The 19,307-nt window shown below is 41.1% G+C and overlaps 1 protein-coding gene across 1 annotated transcript in view; it reads right to left on the bottom strand.

Moving 5' to 3' along the window:
- Window positions 1–19,307, bottom strand: part of LOC140459688 (glycerol-3-phosphate acyltransferase 1, mitochondrial-like) — a 50,462-nt gene that overhangs the window by 10,832 nt on the left and 20,323 nt on the right. Inside the window, exons 11-18 of the mRNA XM_072554053.1 lie at window positions 11,775–11,882; window positions 11,118–11,203; window positions 8,962–9,080; window positions 5,463–5,533; window positions 4,889–5,150; window positions 4,186–4,334; window positions 3,181–3,258; window positions 420–551 (exon numbers count right to left, since the gene is read on the bottom strand). Coding sequence (XP_072410154.1) covers window positions 420–551; window positions 3,181–3,258; window positions 4,186–4,334; window positions 4,889–5,150; window positions 5,463–5,533; window positions 8,962–9,080; window positions 11,118–11,203; window positions 11,775–11,882 — 1,005 coding nt within the window. The remainder of the gene's footprint in view (window positions 1–419; window positions 552–3,180; window positions 3,259–4,185; window positions 4,335–4,888; window positions 5,151–5,462; window positions 5,534–8,961; window positions 9,081–11,117; window positions 11,204–11,774; window positions 11,883–19,307) is intronic.

Below are 19,307 nucleotides of genomic sequence, written 5' to 3'. Positions count from 1 at the left end.
AATTAGGCACCTGCTGCCAAACCGAGTTGAACAAAACAAGAAACAAGACCAAAAATGCGCATACTGTTCTACTCTTGGATTTACAGCTGACACATTGTGTACAACCAACCAAAATGCAAAGACGTACCCCCATGAATGTTAACACAGTTAGCTGCTGTACTTTTACATCAGAAATACTAACTCAAGTCAAAACTCTGCTCTTGTACAATCAACCAACCTCACAAAAGATTCGCATCATTCTGCAATTGTAGCTTCCAGTGGCCGTCCACCAGTATATCCGATGCTCAGCCAAATAATTCTGCGAAGTTGTTAGTCTTTACGTCCGCAATTTCAACACATAGTCTTATGTACATGTTCTTCAAATCTAGAAAAGTTGAGAACATTCTGACAGGAGCTAGATTTTCAAATGAGTGTAATACCTTAAAGTAACAGGTCCAGACTGTTTCATCAGTGTCACTCTCAGAGTCATCAAAATCATCCATCACCTTCCATGTCATCTCCTTCCCAAACCGTTTCTGCCATGTGTCACAGGCTGGCTGTTTGTTCTCATTCTACAAAAGGAGGAGAAAAAGCAAAAGGTTCAGGACAATTATTTAAGAACTAAAGCTATTTGGTCCTTTGTGTATGCTCCACTACTCAAGAAGACCATGATTAATTTGTTTGTGATCCCAACTCAAATTTCCTGTCTGCACCCAAAAGCTCTCAAGACAAGCAGAAAACCATCCAACTTCGCCTCAAATACCTGTGAAATCTCAGCCTCCATGGCATTACAAGGAAGAAAATTCTGCACGAGTAATTCAGTGAAAAGATATTTTCATCTTTCTCAAATGGAATTTCTGCAGTTCATTCCAGCGTTTACTCGAAGAGGGAACTTTACAAGATATCCACTCATCTCATCCTCTCAAAGTGCTACATATTTCAAAAAGATTATTTCATCATTCTCAACACCAACTGATTTAAGACAGACGTGTTCGGTCTTTAGACACTGCAACATGTCATGTGAATCTTCAGTTAATTGATCCTGAAGCAACTCTTTCTTTCTTCAAACAGAGACAAAATCGGCACACAGCACTTGAGATGTGCTCTCGCCAACTGTATAACTATGGTTCAGCTTCCCTACTGTTGCATTCCATTCCCTCTGCAATAAACAACATTTCTCAAACCGTCCAAATCACTTGCTTTCCCTACATAATACCTTTATCTGATTTATGTACCAGACATCCAGATACCGCTACATCATACGGTTCTGCAATTGCTTTCAATTTAAATAGTACACTGCCTTGCTGTCCTTTCCATCCAAGTACACAATTTCACACTTGTATTAAGTGCCATCTGCCAAATTTTTTCCTGCCTCTACCCAGAGAGATCACTTCTGAAAATGTTACAGCTGGCTGGTGAATAAACAGTGGATCAATGTCTAAACTGCTACAGCCTGTTTTAGCAACTTCCCTAGTACATGATCTCAGGGATCATTTCATTCTTAATTGAGATCGCAAGTCTTTGTTGGGAGATGAACAAAGTCAAATCTCATCCTTTAGCCATCATGATACTTCAGCTCCCTACAGTCACAATCATATATATATACTTCACCCTCTTAAGCCCAAGAATGCGGAGGGGAATGCCTATTCTACACTGTATATTCCATTCATTCACTATCAGATGTGTGTATCTGCTATTAAGCACACTGAAGTGGAATTTACTTAAGTAGTCAGATAACCCAAATGGTTCATGCCAGCATTAATGCTTCACAATAGTCTCTTCTTACTCTGCTTCATCTAATCTTAGCAGCACAACCTCATATTCCTTATTCTCCCACATGCTTTGAGTTTTCACATTGGTGCTTCTATGCTGTTTGTCCTAACTATTCCTTGTGGTCAAGTTTCACAATCTAACCAATGGGTTCCTGATTGATTTCATTGGCAACTATCACACTTATGGTTTTTAAATTTGGATTACTGGTTACTTCACTCGTGGGACAAAAGACCTTCATTAGTTTGTCCTCAATAGGCTGTAGACTCTTGTTTCCATCACCTGATCCTATGCACAGGAAGAAAAACAACTAAAAACTTGCCTCTGACACCTTTGTATGAATGAGAAACCTTTTCAGACCTGGATTTAAATTCAGTCTCTCAATGCCTACAGTCCACAAGTCTCCTCATGAATTCCAAAATGGAACAAGACAGACCATCATTTCTCTCGAACATTCAAAAGTAGTTCACATACAAAACAAAAAATAAAGAACTGCAGATGCTGGAAATCTGAAATAAAAACAGACATTGCTGGAGAAACTCAGAAGGCCTGGAAGGAACGCTCACTTTCAGATTCCATGACACTTCTTCTGAGAAGCTGGGTTTCTCCACAATTTCTGTTTTTATTTTGAAATGTAACAACCTGTTTTTTAAAATCTGAACAGAATATGTGGAATCATTTGACTGATGCAGCCCAGAAAGAGGCTGTTTGGTCCATAATGTTTGTGCTGGCACTCTGCAAGAACATTTCAACTAGTCATACTTGCTCAACACTGTAATTATTCCTCTTTTCAGATAATTATCCGATTTCTTCTTTGAATCAATCTGCCTCCGCTGAACTCTCAAATAATGCATTTCAGATGATAGCCACTTGCTGTATGAAAATGCTTTGGAATGTGTCAATCTCCTTAAATCAGAATACACTGCCTCTCCGTCCTTCAACCACAAAGAACATTGTCTCTGTCTGTTCAGAAGGCTCATGATTTAGAACACCTTGACAAAATGTTCTCTTAATCTTCTCTCCTTGAATGATACTCCAATCCACAAACATGGAGTACTTGATCTCTGCAACCATTCTCAAGAAACATTCTACATAGTGGTACTTACTGCCACATACTTTGTGAAATATGGTGCCCAGAAATGGCACAATAATCTTTTTGAGGCCAATCTATGGTTCTGTACATACTCACTGCAAATATCTAGTTTCTGTACTCTACTCCTCAGTTGATAAAAGGTCAAAATCCCAAAATGTTTTGTTTATCACATTCTCAATAGAAGTGTCCTGGGCTAAAGATCCAGATAACATCAAGAATAACTTTTCACATTGCTGTCTACAACCACAGAATCCAAATTTCCAATGATGACTGAAACAAAACACTAACTCCCATGAGTCACCACCTCATCAGCACAGTAACAAGAAAAATGATCATACCTCCTCCATGAGAAGAATCTCACAATACATCAGCTTGTCCACTGCTTCCTGTGAAAACTGGTACACTGAGTGGCAGGGCTGCAGGAGTTTCAAGTAAAATACAGATTGTTATGATGGAAAGTAAGGAAACAACTGAAAATAAATATTTTTAATAGAAATCATTCAGACATAGGAAAACAACATAATGCCGACTAACACCACTATTTACTGATTGAACTCCTTCTGCATGTCACAAGCTGAATTAAAACTGAATAATGTGCCAAGGTACTTTATGTAACAAAATGAATGTTCAGTCAAACAACTAGGTATTAAAATGGCGCCAAAAAGCTCCGCGAAATAAGAGGGGCTCAAGGGGGACACAAAGAATTAAGCAATGTCGAGAAGCAGAAACATCATTCTAGAATTTAATGCCAAAACTTCTAAAAGCACGACCACCAAATGGGTGGTCTTGTTTCCTGAAGTATCGGTCCAAGGCCTAACATTCCTCGTTATCAATTTTTTCGATCACATTTTTGCTTGCTCAGCTTTGTCAGACACAAATATCCATGCAGAAATTTATACTGGCAACTTTCAACTGTCTTCATTTGCAGGGTGACTGTGGATTCAGCATGGGATTCAGCAATGGTGAAATGAGACTAGCAGCAGAGATGGCACCTAAAGGGTGGCAATTGCTACAGTGGTGTGTCTGGCGCAGATGTTGCAGGGTGGCAGTGCAAGGGTCACTGGTGAGCTAGTTCAGAACTCAGGGTGGAGGCATTGGAATGAAGATGAACTCTCTTTCAGTTCTATCTTTTTACCTTAAACTCTTCAAAATAGCACAAGACTGAGCTGACATTTGAAGCTTTTCATCGGATTTTATTCTGTTACTCACTTTAAAATGCAAGTGACAATAAGTCATTCAATTCAATTTAGTTGAATTTCTTCAATTCCCTAACTTAAAATCACTTATTTTCTAAACAATATGCTCTGTTTTAATCTCTGAATACAAACTGTTACTGTTCTTACTGGTAGAAGCAGTGTCTCACTGGAGAGTAACTGACACAGCTGTACAGTTTTACAGATAAGTTCCTCTTGGCTGATTGCAACTTCTGCATCAGAGTCCCAGTCCACCATGTGTTTAGCCACTTCCCTTAGAAGTGAATTTAAAGCACAGGCTGAAAGAAAAAAGATGATAGGTTTGACGTGGGAAGTGTCCGCAGTCATACACCACATAGGCTCTCTACCATACTGCACACACGAGCCATCTTTGATTGCCATCAAACTACTCTTTCACCAGACAGGAAGGAATTGGTTGCTGTTGCGAAGCATGGACAGCATCAAGTTTTGCTCCTTTCTATGCTAAAAATTCCTCAATTATGCAATACACAATCAGAAACATTGTCTCACAGCATAATAAATACAGCTGAAGAAAACCAAGTTGATACTGAACTTGAAAACAAAATCCATGGGCATCTTTTTTATCAGTTCACTTGCAGACAGACTCCAAGTGAAATGACGGAAGAATACTCAGCACTAATCAAAGCAGAAATAAATACTGGAAGTGCACAACACTTTATTGAGTACCAAAGTGACAGAGAGCAATGTTAACGGGGGTACAACCATTTGTTGTAGAAAGCAGGTTCTCAGCAAAACATTGCCTCCATTCTTTTATAAATGCTGCATCCACTTTTTCTATTTTCCTGAAATAAAGAGATGGTTCGCTACTTACCAGCTACAGCCTCACCAAGAAAGACAGGTAGAATCGAATTACTGTAAAAACTGAGCTCCTCCACAGCTTTCCTGGTTGCCTTTGGTATCACAATCAGATTATTCAGTGGACAACTCCTCAGTATCACACATTCTCTCAGCAGAAAAAGGGCATGCAGCACAATATCCAGCAACTTCCCTGAAAATCCGACATCAAAATGCCGTGCGAGAACCTCATTCATTAACCAGCAGAAATCTTTTGCCAATGTGCTCAGAAATATGCCCTGGAGAAAGATTTGGTTAAAAGTATTAATGGCTTTAAAATATTATTTATTTCAGCAATGATCAGAACTGCTCATTTCTCAGTAATCTTTTAAAAATACCCCAAAAGCAGACATTTTCAAATCAATGCTGAAGGGCTTATGCCCGAAACGTCGATTCTCCTTCTCCTTGAATGCTGCCTGACCTGCTGCGCTTTTCCAGCAACACATTTTTCAGCTCTGATCTCCAGCATCTGCAGTCCTCACTTTCTCCATTTGCAAATCAATGCGCTTGTTATAATTGAAATGAAGTTATTTATCACAGATACAACCTACCTGTTGATGTTTGTGAAACAGAAGGCAGGCCAAGATGGTGGTGGACATAACTGCCGAGGAGCAAGAAGCAGCTATCGGAAAGAAAGAATAGGTATTACTCACAACAAATTTAAGTCTTCAGTGACAAGTGTTCTCCACGCCCTATCATGACTGGTTAACACAGAGAATCTTCTAATGTGAAGAAGCCATTCTGTTCATCTTCAGTACAGAAAAGCTGATGAATTTAATCTAGCACATGATCATTTACCTAATAATATCCCAGGTTAGTCCTCTTCAAGCACATGTGCAATTTTGTTCACAATTGCTTACAAGTTACATAATCCAAATATTGCCAACTCTGTCAAGAAATCTTTACATTTCCTTTCAATTTCTTTGGACCTTTATTTTAAGTCTATAACATCTGGTTACCCAACCACTTGTCAGCTCAAACAGTTTCCATTTGCTATGTGAAAACCACATTGTTTGACAAACTTTTTATATCCCCTGAATCTTCTCTGCTCCCGGATGTCCAATTTCACCATCCAGCTCAAGCTACTCAGCCATAGTATGTACCAATAAACTTTCTCATTACTCTCTTCAAGACAGCACAGATATTTTCATTGATTTTCATTCATTCAGGGAATGTAGGCTTTTCTGGTAGGGCCAGCAGATAGTGCCCAACACCAACAGCACTTGAAAACGTCATGGTGAGCTGTCTTCTTGAACAGCTACAGTCCATTTGGTGTCAGTACACCCAGTGCTGTTTTGGGAGGGAGTTCCAAGGTTTGATCCAGCAGCAGTGAAGGAATGACAATGTACTTCCAAGTCAAGATAGTGACTGGTTTGGGTTGAAAATTGCAGGTGGTGGTATTCACATGGATTTACTGCCCTTGTTTTTTTGAGATGGTACAGAGTCTGGCTATGGAAAGAGTTGCCAAAAAGCCTTGGTGAATTTCTGCAGTGTAATACAGAAGGCACACAAGGGAGCTACTATGTTTGAGTGGTGGAGGGAGCAAACTTTTGTGGATGCAGAGCCAATCAAGCAGGCAGCTTTGTGTCAAGCTGCATGAGTGTTGCTGGAGCATTGTAAATGGCAGACTGGCTTTGAGGAATCAGGAAATAATTGCTCATTGCACAATTCTGAACTGCTGGCCTGTTCTTCGTACCACACTATTTATGTGGCTCGTCAAATTCAGTTTCTGGTCTATGGTAACTGCCAGGATCTTGACAGTGAAGAATTCAGTCGTGGTATCGCTGTGGAATGCCAAGGGCTTGGCAATGTCTATTACCTGGCAACACTATGTGGCAAAAACATGACTTGGCACTTATCAGCCCAAGCTTCAATAATGCGTAGCTGGTTTCTTGGTAGCACATGGAATCAATTGAACTGGCTGAAGGATAGCATTTGTGATGTTGGGAATCTCCAGAGAAGGTTGAAATAGATCATTCCCTTGACACAACGAGCTGAAGATTGTTGCAAATGCTTCAGCCTTATCTTCTGCATTCATGTGTGGCCCCCTCACCATTAAGATGGGGATAGTTGTGGAGCCTCCACCTCCAAACAGTTGAGAAATTGTTCAGCACCATTCATGACTGCATCAAGTAGGACTGCAGACTCTAGATTTGATTTATTGACTGTGAAATTACTTAACCTTCAATTCACCAGTTTGAACCCTTGCTTGATGGTCGAGATGGCAGAGATAGATGGCATATGACAAAGTGAGAGCTATGCTGAGCCACGATTTTGTAGGTAATGTTGAAGTTCAACGTTGCTGCTGCTGATGGCCCATACTGCCTTATGGATGTCTAGTCTGAAGTTGTTCAACCTATGTGAAATTTACGCCGTTTAGCACACTGATAGTACCATATAATATACTGGTGGATATCCGCAATGTGCCCAAGTCACTTTGTTTCTACAAGGTCTGTGTGATAGTAACGCATCCTGATACTGCCATGGACACATGCATCGGTGACAAGATGAGTGGGAATGACAAAGTCAAGCATGTTTTTCTGTCTTGTTGGTTCCCTTATCACCTGCCACAAACCTACTTGAGGAGCCGCATCAATCAGGACTTGACAAGCTCAGACAGCAGTCGTGGTGCACTGCCACTTTTGGGTGATGGTCAGTGATTCCCCATTTTTTGTACAGTCTGCACCCAAGTGGTGCTCAACATGAAATACACATTTGTCAATAAAGAGATGGTGGTACTACAGGAGAACTCATGCCCATTTTTGATCTGATACCATAAGACGTCATGGGGTCCAGACACAACGTTGAAGATGCCTGAGGCAACTCACTCCCAAAACTATGCCACTGTTCCACAAACTATACTGGGTCTATCCTGTCTGCAAAATAGCATGCACCCAGATACTATGATGGTGATCATATGGTCTGATTCCACACCCAGTTCAAGGTCAGGTTCCATTCTGTTTCTGAACTATTTCATGGTTTGATACAACTGCAAGATTTGCTCAACTGTTTCTGGGGACAGTTAAGAGTTAACCATGTTAGTGAACCCTGGAGTCACATATAGGCCAAACCATGTAAGGATGGTAGATCCTTTACACCATCTTCTCCTGAAGAACAGATTCTTCCCCTTCTGCTTATGTTTCAAAAGAACAAAACTGAAGTCTATTTTGTCCTCACCTGGATCATGTTAGCAAAGGAATCAGAAGCATGCACAATATTCGGCTCTGCAGTAAACTGTGCTGAACTCCTGAGAACGACTTCGTTATTTACATGTTTTAAGAATTCCAACTGATGACGTTCCATAAAATGATCAATATCTAAGTCCACAACTTCAAATGCATCACTTTTTGTTTTGGAATTATAGGCTACTCGAGGTTTCAAGAGATGCAAAAAAAATGGAATGAAAAAGAGAAAGAGCATTCAAATAAAAATAATCCAAAACTCATTGCAAATGGAGCTTGAGTTAGGACATCAGTACCAATTTCACTACAGTTTCATAATTCTGAACAAGACTCAAAACTTTTAATTACAGATCAGAATGAATAGAAAAACTTCTAACTTTCTAAACGGAGACCAACAGGTCTTCCAAAATCAGGGTCATGTTCTGGATACATTTCACAATTGTACTAGAATTTATGCCAATATCCTGACAGTTCAAATTGGCTCGAGCGGTTCAAGTTTTAAACAATGATACCAGTCATGTTAACCTTCCTTTCACACGTGACTCCAACTGACTCTTTAACAATAATACATGAGAGGTTAACTAGATGTGATGACTAAGAGGTAGGATGCCACAGTCTGGAACATCAAGTTGCAAGCTCCTGCAGTCTCAAGTTGTGGTTATATAACTTTGCTACTTCCCATGGCTAAATTACATTGCCCTTTAGGGTCAATGCTAAACTTGACCAAATTCACCTGGCACAAATTGCAAGTACAATTTAAGATTGCATGAAATAGCTGAAGTAGAACAGATGAATTGCTGAAGACGCATGTAGACAAACAGATCCCTGAACAGTAGGTGTAGGTGTTCATCAGTGCCAGTCAACTTACTGTAAAGCATGTGTCGCCCCAGATCAGCTACTAGCGCTCGATGGTGTTTGCTGAGTTGTGTCAATTCATCATTGTTCAATAGCCAGTCCTGAGACTTCTCATAGTACACAGAATCAGTGCTGAAACATAATGCCTTATATTAAAATATTGACGATTTGTTAATGACAAACATCACCTGCTAAGCTTTACCAGCATTTCTGATTTACAGCATCAGCAGTTCTTTTGGTTTCTATCTTTTCAAGTTGTCTGAACAGCTACGTTTAAGTTTGAATTTCCATCTTTCCAGAAAACAATGAAATTAGAATCTATATGTATGCATCAGAACAACTGAAAGGTAATACCTTGGAGGTTAAAATCACAGTATTTGCAAATAAGAAACCACTAGAGGACAATGCTAATAGCTTTTGAAATCTAATCGATATGCTGGTCTTAGTTCCCACACTCCCAACAATATTACCATGCATGATTCCAGAGTGTGGAAATGTTCCAGCAGAGTATGCTCAGAATCAACAGGTTGCAGCTGTCCTTATGAGATTGAGGGTTACAATGCTGGAGAGTTCAGGCACATGAAGGGATGAATTTTAGCTGAAAATGCCCTCATTTTATCAGGATGAATGTTACACAATTATTTGTTCCACTTTTTATGTGCTTCCATTAAAGTATGGGTTTCAATCATAGATTGTGAAGCAAAGTGTTATCCAGGGCTCAAAGCTTTCATTTAGGGCTTCAAACCAGATGGCCATTAGATATGTGAATACGAAAGGTTTAGAGGGATATGGCCAATGCTTACACTTCATTGGACAGCAGAGGGAGGACTGCGCTGCCGCAGTTCCAGAGTTTTGAATTGGATGATAAACCACAATCCCATCCTTGCTGTCAGGTTGATATAAAAGATTCCATGACACAACCTTGAAGAAAGGGAATTATCCCCAGAGCACTTGCCAATGTTGATCCCTCAATTAACATTACTGAACAAAGAGGTAATCTATTCATCATCACATTGCTGTTTGCAGAGCCAGCCGTGCAAAACCTGACGACAGTTTACCCCCTGCCCAACACTGACGATAATTCAAATTCTTCACAGTTTGTAAATCATTTTCAAATATCCTGAGGTCATGAAAGCATGACATAAAATCTTTTTTTTTCATTTTTCAGCTCATTGTATTTGTACTGAAAGTTAATTTTAAACCTTTTTTCTGTGTCTCTTCTCTGAATGAATGCGTCTTTTTCCCTTTGAAATAGCGCACAAGAATCTCAAGTTTTAACCACTGACAACCACTCTTATCCAATCGCTATCTCCCTCTTGGAGTGACGATCCTGCACATACACTTGAATGTCCCTTATCTTTAGAGCAACAGAAATAAGATTTTCACTCTGTAAAAAACATCAAATGGAAAATCTCACACTGCCAGCACTTCTCCACTAAAAACAACTTCTTTCTTGAGCCTTTCCAAATAACTTCCTCCCAGCTGTTTCTTTTTCCGAATATAATGCTTACTATTTCCCTGCAAATTAATTATTATGAAGGTTGGCTGAGATGTGAGTTGGATAAGGTGAACTGTCAAGGTCTTGTCCCCAGGGTACCGGAATCCAAACCGAAAAGGCATTGGTTTAAGATGAGAAGGGCAAGATTTAAAAACGACCTAAGGGCAACTTTGCCATGCAGAGCGTGGTGCACGTGTGGAACAAGCTACCATAGGAAGTGGTAAAAACTGGTACAATTACAATGTTTAAAAGGCATCTCGATGGATACGTGAACAGGAAGGATTTTGTGGGATGTCAGCCAAATGCTGGCAAATGGGACAAGATTCATTGAGGATACCTGGTCAGCATGACAAGTTGGACTGAAAGGTCTGTTTCTGTCCTGTACAATTTCTTGACTCTAAAATAAGCAGTGAACTTGGCACCTTCTAGTCAGTCTAATATTGTATCACTGAGGATTAACCTAGCCATTAAGATGCACACAACATGTTTTAAGAACACTTTTTTCAAAAAATGTTTGGATTTGATTTATTCTCTATGGTGGCACAGTTATCTTCGTTGGAAGGCCCAACACATACTGTGAGATATTGGAAAAAGGATACAAAAGGAAATGAACCTTCAACGGTGAACTGAGTTACTTAGTGCTCAAAACACTCAATGTCTCTCTTCCTCACCTGCATCCGAGCACACAGGGCAATAAGATCTTCTGGAGCGGAATTGCAGAGCTGCACAAATGCATTCCTTCATTCTCTACGTAATCCTAGAGCAGAGAAAAACCCACATGAACTAGACTCCTCAAAGAAATGCAAACTAAGCTGTCACCCAACATTTGAAAGGTCAAGTGCTTCACATTTCTTCTATCCCACCTAAGACATCGCTTCAAACCTCCAGCTTTGATCATGTTTTTGGTCACCTTACATGGCATCTCCTGATGTGTCTCGCTGTCAAATTTTACTTCAAAGCATTTCACAAATCTTAAGCAACATTTTATCATTTAAAGGCACCATATAAATGTAGGTTCTTGTTGAATATCAGGTTAAAACTGACTTCAGTCAATCTGGGCATTGTACTAAAAGTAGCCAAAGAGCTGCAAATACATTTGCAAGTACACATCCACTCATGTATCAACTAACCCAACAGACTGATGACTGCACAGGTTGTTGAAATTATAATCTATTTTGACCAGAATTCAAGTCTAAAATATTTCTCAACTGATGCACGTCACTGGATTATTCAAGGGAATTCATGTTCACTGCCCGCTTTTATGAATGGGCACTAACGCTAAATATGCAACACCACAATGCTCCAACACAGAAAAACCCACTTCATACCTTCAGAGAAACTGGCTGTCCAAAATCCACCCGGATGCAGCCGTAGTTCTTTTGTAGGAATCTGAGCACCCAACGAACTGCTGCAAAAATACTAGTCTTTCCAGGTCCCTACAAAAATTTACAACATTTAACTACGACATTCAAGTTACAAATGTGCCAGCATTCGAGATATTGATGTGATACTCTGGTACAAACCAAACAACTAAATTTTCTTCGAATATCTTCCTGTCCTCTCATGAAGATTATGCCAGTGAATTTATGACGTCACAAAGGTACTTTGCTCATCAAGCAATAAAGATGCTGCCATAACGTCATTTTCATCGACTAAATGAAGCAACAAATTAGGATCTTGAAATTTTGTTGACCCTCTCTTCATTTACCTGTTCTACACTTGTCACTTCCTCAAGCAAATGGAAACTGTGTCCAGAATTCTGTATGAATCTGCAGTCATTAATGCAAGGTTTTACAAGAGGATTACGCTTTGGAACAGTGTCTAATTGAAAGTAAAATGAGGGTCATCATGAGTGTCATGTGATTGCAATCATTTCTATCCAATATGTCTGCATGGCCTGGTCACAATGTGGGCCAGAGCACTTCAGTGTGAGTCACACCAAGATCAAAGTGCAAAACATTTACACACGAAACAAAAGCAACAACAGCTGGACTCAATAAAGACAGACTTCATGTCTTGGTTTAGTTTTGCAGAGAAAGAGAGAAGGGTGTCTCAGGACAATCAAAGGTTGCAACAAGTGTAGTCAACAGAATAGAGCATCCTGCCTTTCTGTTAGCTATGATACAGAAAGCAGAGGGACGACACCCTCTAGTTGAAAATAAGCATCCCATGACACTCCAGTCTTTGAAGATTTACCCTGGAAATGCCAAAGCATACATCACTGAACTGGCCTTAACTGCTGGTAGTCAGTTCAGTAACTTAACAAAAACTGTTTCCATAGTCACTCAATGCAACAAATCAGCAAACTAAGAAGATGTGAGCCACATTGGAAGCTGGTCGTTGTCAATGTGATGTCTGCTTTAAAAACCACAATCATGTGGAGTGCATGCTGAAAAGTACCCATGTGGCACATGGTTGTCAGTCACATGAAGACCCATAGCATGTGTCTCTTGCTTGATTGACATCCCAGACTCTTACACTGGCAGGTGTGTCTACCTGCGGCTCATGTGACCAAATGACTGCTCTGAAGCTGCGGATGGACTCACTGTGGAGCACCCGTGATGCTGAGGAGGTTGTGGATAGCACGTTTACTGAACTGATCATACCGCAGACTAGAATTGCTGAGGGAAACAGTGAATGGGTGACTAAAAGGTAGAGAAAGAGAAGGAAGGCAGTGCAGGTGTCCCCTGCAGTCATCTCCCTCCAAAACAGGTATACTATTTTGGATACTGTTGGGGGAGATGGGTCACCAGGGGAGGGCAGCAGTTGCCAGGATCATGACACTGTGGCAGGCTCTACTGTTTAGAAGGGCGGGAAAAAGACTCATAGGGCCATAGTTATGTGGAATTCTCTTGTATGGGTGATTCTGTGGCCGAAAATGAGATTCCCAGATGGTAGGTTGCCTCTCAGGTGCTTGGGTCAGGGATGTCATTGATCGGCTACAAAGCATTCTGCAAGGGGAGGGTGAACAGCCCATTGTCATGGTACATATAGATCTAAGTAAAAAAAAAGATGAGGTCCTGAAAGCAGAATTCAGGGAACGAGGAGAGAAGTTAAAGAGGACCTCAAAAGGTAGTGATCTCAGTATTGCTACCAGTGCCACATGCTAGCTAGGGTAGAAATAAAAGAATAGGCAGGGTGAAACATGTCTTGACAGATGGTGCAGAAGGGAGGGGTTCAGATTTGTGGGACATTGGGACCGGCTCTTGGGAAGGTGGGACTATTACAAATTGTATATTCTACATCTGAACCAGACTGGAACTAATGTCTTTGGAGGAGTTTTTGCTACTGCTGTTGGGGAGGGTTTAAACTAATGTGGCAGGGAGCTGGGAACCAGAAGACTAGTAGACAGTAAGGTGGAAACGACAAGGACTGCAGAGACTCTAAGAAACAGGATCATGAAGTTAGCATTACTAAGGGGAAGCGTAGGCAGAGAGCAGAGGAATGCAAGGGGTTAAGGCTGACAACAGAGCTTGGATGACATTATTGTGATCACAGAGACTTGGTTGAAGGAAGGGCACGACTGGCAACCAAGTGTTCCAGGATACAGATGCTTCAGGAGAAAGTGAGGACTGCAGATGCTGTAGATCAGAGCTGAAAAACGTGTTGCTGGAAAAGCGCAGCAGGTCAGGCAGCATCCAAGGAGCAGGAGAATCGACATTTCGGGCATAAGTCCTTCTTCAGGAATGCCTGAAGGGCTTATGCCCGAAACATCGATTCTCCTGCTTCTTGGATGCTGCCTGACCTACAGGTGCTTCAGACAGGACAGAGGGGGAAGTAAAAGGTGGGGGAGGAGTTGCATTGCTGGTCAGGGATGGCATCATGGCTGTGCTAAAGGAGGACACTATGGAGGGCTTGGGTAGTGAGGCATTATGGGTGGAGATACATTGTTGGGGCTGTATTACAGGCCTCCCAACAGTGACCTGGATGTAGAAGAACAAATAGGTTAACAGATTATGCAAAGATGTAGAGGCAACAGGGTGGTGGTGTTGGGAGATTTTAACTTTCCCAACATGAACCGGGACACACTTCATGTCAAAGGTCTGGATTTGGCAGAATTTGTAAGGAGCATCCTGAAAGTTTTATAGAGCATATGTCAATAGTTCCAACCACGAAGGGGCCATACTGGACCTGGTGTTGGGGAATGAGCCAAGCCAGGTGGTAGAAGTTGCAGTGGGAGATTTCTTTGGGAACAGTGACCACAATTCTCTAAGTTTTAGAATACTTGTAGACAAAGATGAGAGTAGTCCTCAGGGAAGAGTACTAAACCGGGACAAGGCCAATTATATCAAAATTCGGCAGGAACTGGGAAATGTGGATTGGGGGCAGGTATTTGAAGATAAGTCCACATTTGATATGTGGAGGCTTTCAAAGATAGGTTGAAGATAGTGCAGGATAGGCATGTCCCTTTAAAAACAATGGATAGGAGAGGCAAGATTCAATCATGCTGGATGACAGCAGAAATTGTGTGACTAGCCAAGAGGAAAAGGCAAGCATACCTCAGGTCCAGGCAGCTAAGAACAGAACAGGCTTTGGAAGAATATTTGGAAAGTAGAAACAACCTTAAACGAGGAATCAAGCAGGCTAAAAGGGCTCATGAAATAACTTGAGCAAGCAGAATTAAGGCCTTTTCTTCATATTTAAGAAGCAAGAGGGTAACTAGAGAAAGGGTTGGCCCACTAAAGGATAAGGAAGGAAAATTGTGTGCCGAACCTGACAAAATGGGGGAGATTCTCAATGATTACTTTGCATCAGTGTTCACTGGGGAGAGGGGCAGAATAAATGTTGCGATTAGAGATAGAAGTTTGTTTACTCTGGATCAGTGACATAAAGAAGGGAGGATGTGTTGGGTAGGCTAAAAGATAATAGGGTGGACAAATCCTCAGGATCGAATGGGATCTATCCCAGGTTGCTGAGAGAGGCGAGAGAGGAAATAGCTGGGGCCCTGACAGATATCTTTGGAGCATCCTTAAAAACAGGGTAATGTGCCGGACGACGGGAAAGTTGCTCATGTTGTCACCTGTTCAAGAAGTGTAGTAGGGATATTCCGCGTAATTACAGACCAGTGAGCCTGACATCAGTGGTGGGAAAGTTGCTGGAGAAGGTACTGAGGCATTGGATGTATTGATATTTGGAACATAATAGGCAACATGGTTTTGTGCGGGAGAGATCGTGCCTTAACAATGCAATAGAGTTCTTTGAGGAAGTGACCAAGTTGATGGATGAAGGAAGGGCTGTAGATGCCATATACATGGACTTCAGTAAGGCATTTGATCAGGTTCCCCATGGTAAACTCATGAAGAAAGTTAAGTCACATTATGTGCAGGGTGTTCGTGCAAGGTAGATAAAGAACTGGTTGAGCAACAGGAGACAGTAGTAGTTGAAGATAGATCAACAGATCCTCTCCAGTTCGACACACAACCTTCCTTCCTTATCCTTTAGTGGACCAACCCTTTCTCTCGTTACCCACTTTCTCGAAATGAAGAAAGGTGACCAGTGGTGTTCCACAAGGATCAGTGCTAGGGCCACTGTTGTTTGTGATGTACATAAATAATCTGGAAGAGGATATTGGTGGTACGATCACTAAGTCTGCAGATGACACGAAGATTGGTGGAGTAGCAGAAAGCATAGGGACTGTCAAAGAAAACAGGAGAATCTAGATAGATTAGAGATTTGGACGGAGAAGTGGCAGATGGAGTTCAATCTGGGCAAATGTGAGGGGATGCATTTTGGAAAGGTCTAATTCTAGAACGAACGATACTATAAATGGAAGAGCCTTGGGAAAAGTTGATGAGCAGAGAGATCTCGGAGTTCACATCCATTGTCCCCTGAAGATGGCTGCACAAGTGAATAGTGTGGTCAAGGTGGTATATGGTATGCGTGCCTTCATCAACAGGATATGAAGTATAAGAGCTGGCAGCGCATGTTAAATTGTACAAGACTTTGGTTCAGCCACATTTAGAATACTGTGTACAGTTCTGGTCACCACATTATCCAAAAGATGTGGGTGGATGCCTTGGAGAGGGTGCAGAGAAGGTTTATGAGGATGTTGCCTGGTATGGAAGGTGCTAGCTATGAAGAGAGGTTGAGTAGGTTAGGATTGTTTTCATTCCAAAAAGATATTGAGGGGGGGACATGATTGTGGTCTACAAAATCATTAAGGGTACAGACAGGGTGGATAGAGATAAGCTTTTTTGCCAGGGTGAGGGATTCAATAACGAGAGGTCATGCGTTCAAGGTGAGAGGAGAAATGTTTGAGGATACATACGGAAAGTACTTTACACAGAGAGTGGTAGGTGTCTAGAACACGTTGCCAGCAGATGTAGTAGAGACAGGCACAGTAGATTCACTTAAGGTGCATCTGGACAGATGCATGAGTAAGTGGGGAGCAGAGGGATACAGATGCTTAGGAATTGGGCGATAGGTTTAGATTGTGAATTTGGATCGGCACAGGCTTGGAGGGCCGAACGGCCTGTTCGTAGGCTATAAATTTTCTTTGTTCTCTTTGTTCAAGACAGTAAATTTGGGTGATCCTTTCTAAAGTTGTTGCAGCCTTTCAAAGGGTGAGTCAATGTTCCTTTTGTTGGAACACCCACAGATTTTTCATTTTCAAAATTTTATTGTGTCATCAGTTTTGGTTTAGAGTTGTGAACTGGAAATTGTGAACTGAAAGTAACATTTGGTCTGCATCCAACAGCTTGTGTTGCAAAAAAATAGAACAAACAAGCTTTGTTTATTTGAGAGGTCAGGCCTGGAATGAATTGCAAGTTGATCCCTGAACAAAAGATTCTATAGATTTTTTTTTAAAACGGGTGAAGACCATTATATTGAAACACAGCACATTTCACCAATAAGGAGGACAGGACCTCAGAGTCAGTTCCACCATGCCTCGAAAGTTCAAGCAAATAGCCAATGTTAACTGGAACTCAGACCTTGTGGGGAGACAGTCAGTTTGACGGGGAGAGGCCAGAATGTTAAACTAGCTTTTTGGGCTATGTTTTCTGTGAGCAAAGTGAAAAATCACATGACACCAGGTTATAGTCCAACAGATTAGTTTGGCTGTTAATGGCACCGCATGAAGATTTGCAAGGTCCCTGGATAACCCCCTGTAATCAGCTATTGAATGTTCAGAGTAGAGAAACTGAGTTTTAAGTATTACAGACTTTTTGTCAGTGAACTGCAAAGATAGTCCTGATCAATATCTTTGGAAAATCAACCTTGAAACAATAATCTATTCCTGTGGAAACCTTGCATCATGAAAACCACCTATGTGACCTGGCCAATTTTGTTATTTTCTTTCATTTATCCCTAAAATGTACTTGTTTGTCTGTCTGTCTTTTGTGGAAATATGGCTGAAAACAAACAGTATGGAGTTTGAATAAAACATAATATTACTTTTTTTTAATGATTTTTTCACTGAAGTTACTGTCTTGTCACTAAATTGCAAATTATTTAAGTTACAAATTGACCTATAGAATTTATAATTCAAGTGTCTAGGATTGGATATTCGAAAAGTCTAGTTTAGAACCATTGGGTCAATTGTGAGGTTTTTCAAGTTTTAATTTTGATTTTAATTTTAAAATATACCCAGGTTCAGTAACACCAATTAACTGATTCTTGCACACGAACCAACAGCAGTGTTTAGCAGTCAATTAATCAAAATTATCAAAAGATTAAGGAATCTCAGGTCCAGCAACAGTCAAAGTTTAACACACATGGACAGAAATGTGGAGTTGAAACCAAAATCAGATCAGCCATGATATTACAGAAGAGTGGAAACAGAAGAACAAGGGTTGAATGATCTATTCCTGCTCCTCAATGAAAATGTTCTATGTTCTCGTGCATCAATGACACCAAATGCAGCTTTCCTCAAACTTTTTCAGAAATTCTTTATTATCCCTTTTGATCTTACGCTGCAATGTTGCACGTTCTGTACACAGCAAAAGTCTTAGTTTGATCCCCCTGAACCCCCAAGTCCATGAATTTTGGGCTTGATTATGGTGAACTCTTTTCCCGTCACTTCAACTTCCATGCTCATTTCTTTTGGACAGGTGTGCTCTCCCTGTCCCACAGACAACTTCACCCACCTCCAACACTCACCCTTGATCTGGACCCCTTCTATTGGCCTTTTAGCTTCACTCAATGTGTTCATTTGGAACTGCTGACGTGACATAGGTTTCTGTGTCCTCCTCACCGTCCTAATCTAATGCTCTTTGAACATGGCACTCTGTGCACTAGATCCAATTCTGTCTTTGTCATCAAGCCTGCCAAAACAGTGGTGCTACTGTTGTCTGGCATACTGTCCTCTACATTGTTGAGGCTGAGCACCACCTCATGGACACTTTCTCCAATCTTCCCTGACCATACAATGAAACATCAGGCTATTGTGTCCACAAATGTCACCAACCTCACCTCATCTGATGACCTTCTCCTAATAGCTTCTCAGATCATTGACCTAATCCTGTACCTTTTCCCAAAGTCCACAAACATGGCTTCCCAGATAGATCGACTGTTTCTACTTGTGCCAGCCTCATTGAACTTATTTTTTCTGACTTTGACTTGATATTTTTCTCCCCTTGTCAAGCCCCTCCCCACTTACTTGTGCAATTCTTCTCACATTTCATATATATGTCAACATTTCCTGTTCAAAACCGTCTCCTCACCACCAAGGACACGCAATCCCTTTGCATGTCCACCACCATCACCACTCTCCAAATACCCACCCTCTCAATTACGATTGTCATAGTGTTTTCTGCTTCTTCCTGGAAACAAGGCCTGAACCATTCCCACCTACTACCTGGTGCATAACTGTTGTTTGCAGAACATAAACACAATGTCTCACACACGTGATAGAGGTGGAC

This window comes from Chiloscyllium punctatum, chromosome 35 (assembly GCF_047496795.1).
Source record: "Chiloscyllium punctatum isolate Juve2018m chromosome 35, sChiPun1.3, whole genome shotgun sequence".
Taxonomy (NCBI): domain Eukaryota; kingdom Metazoa; phylum Chordata; class Chondrichthyes; order Orectolobiformes; family Hemiscylliidae; genus Chiloscyllium; species Chiloscyllium punctatum.
This window is presented reverse-complemented; position numbering and strand designations above follow the sequence as displayed.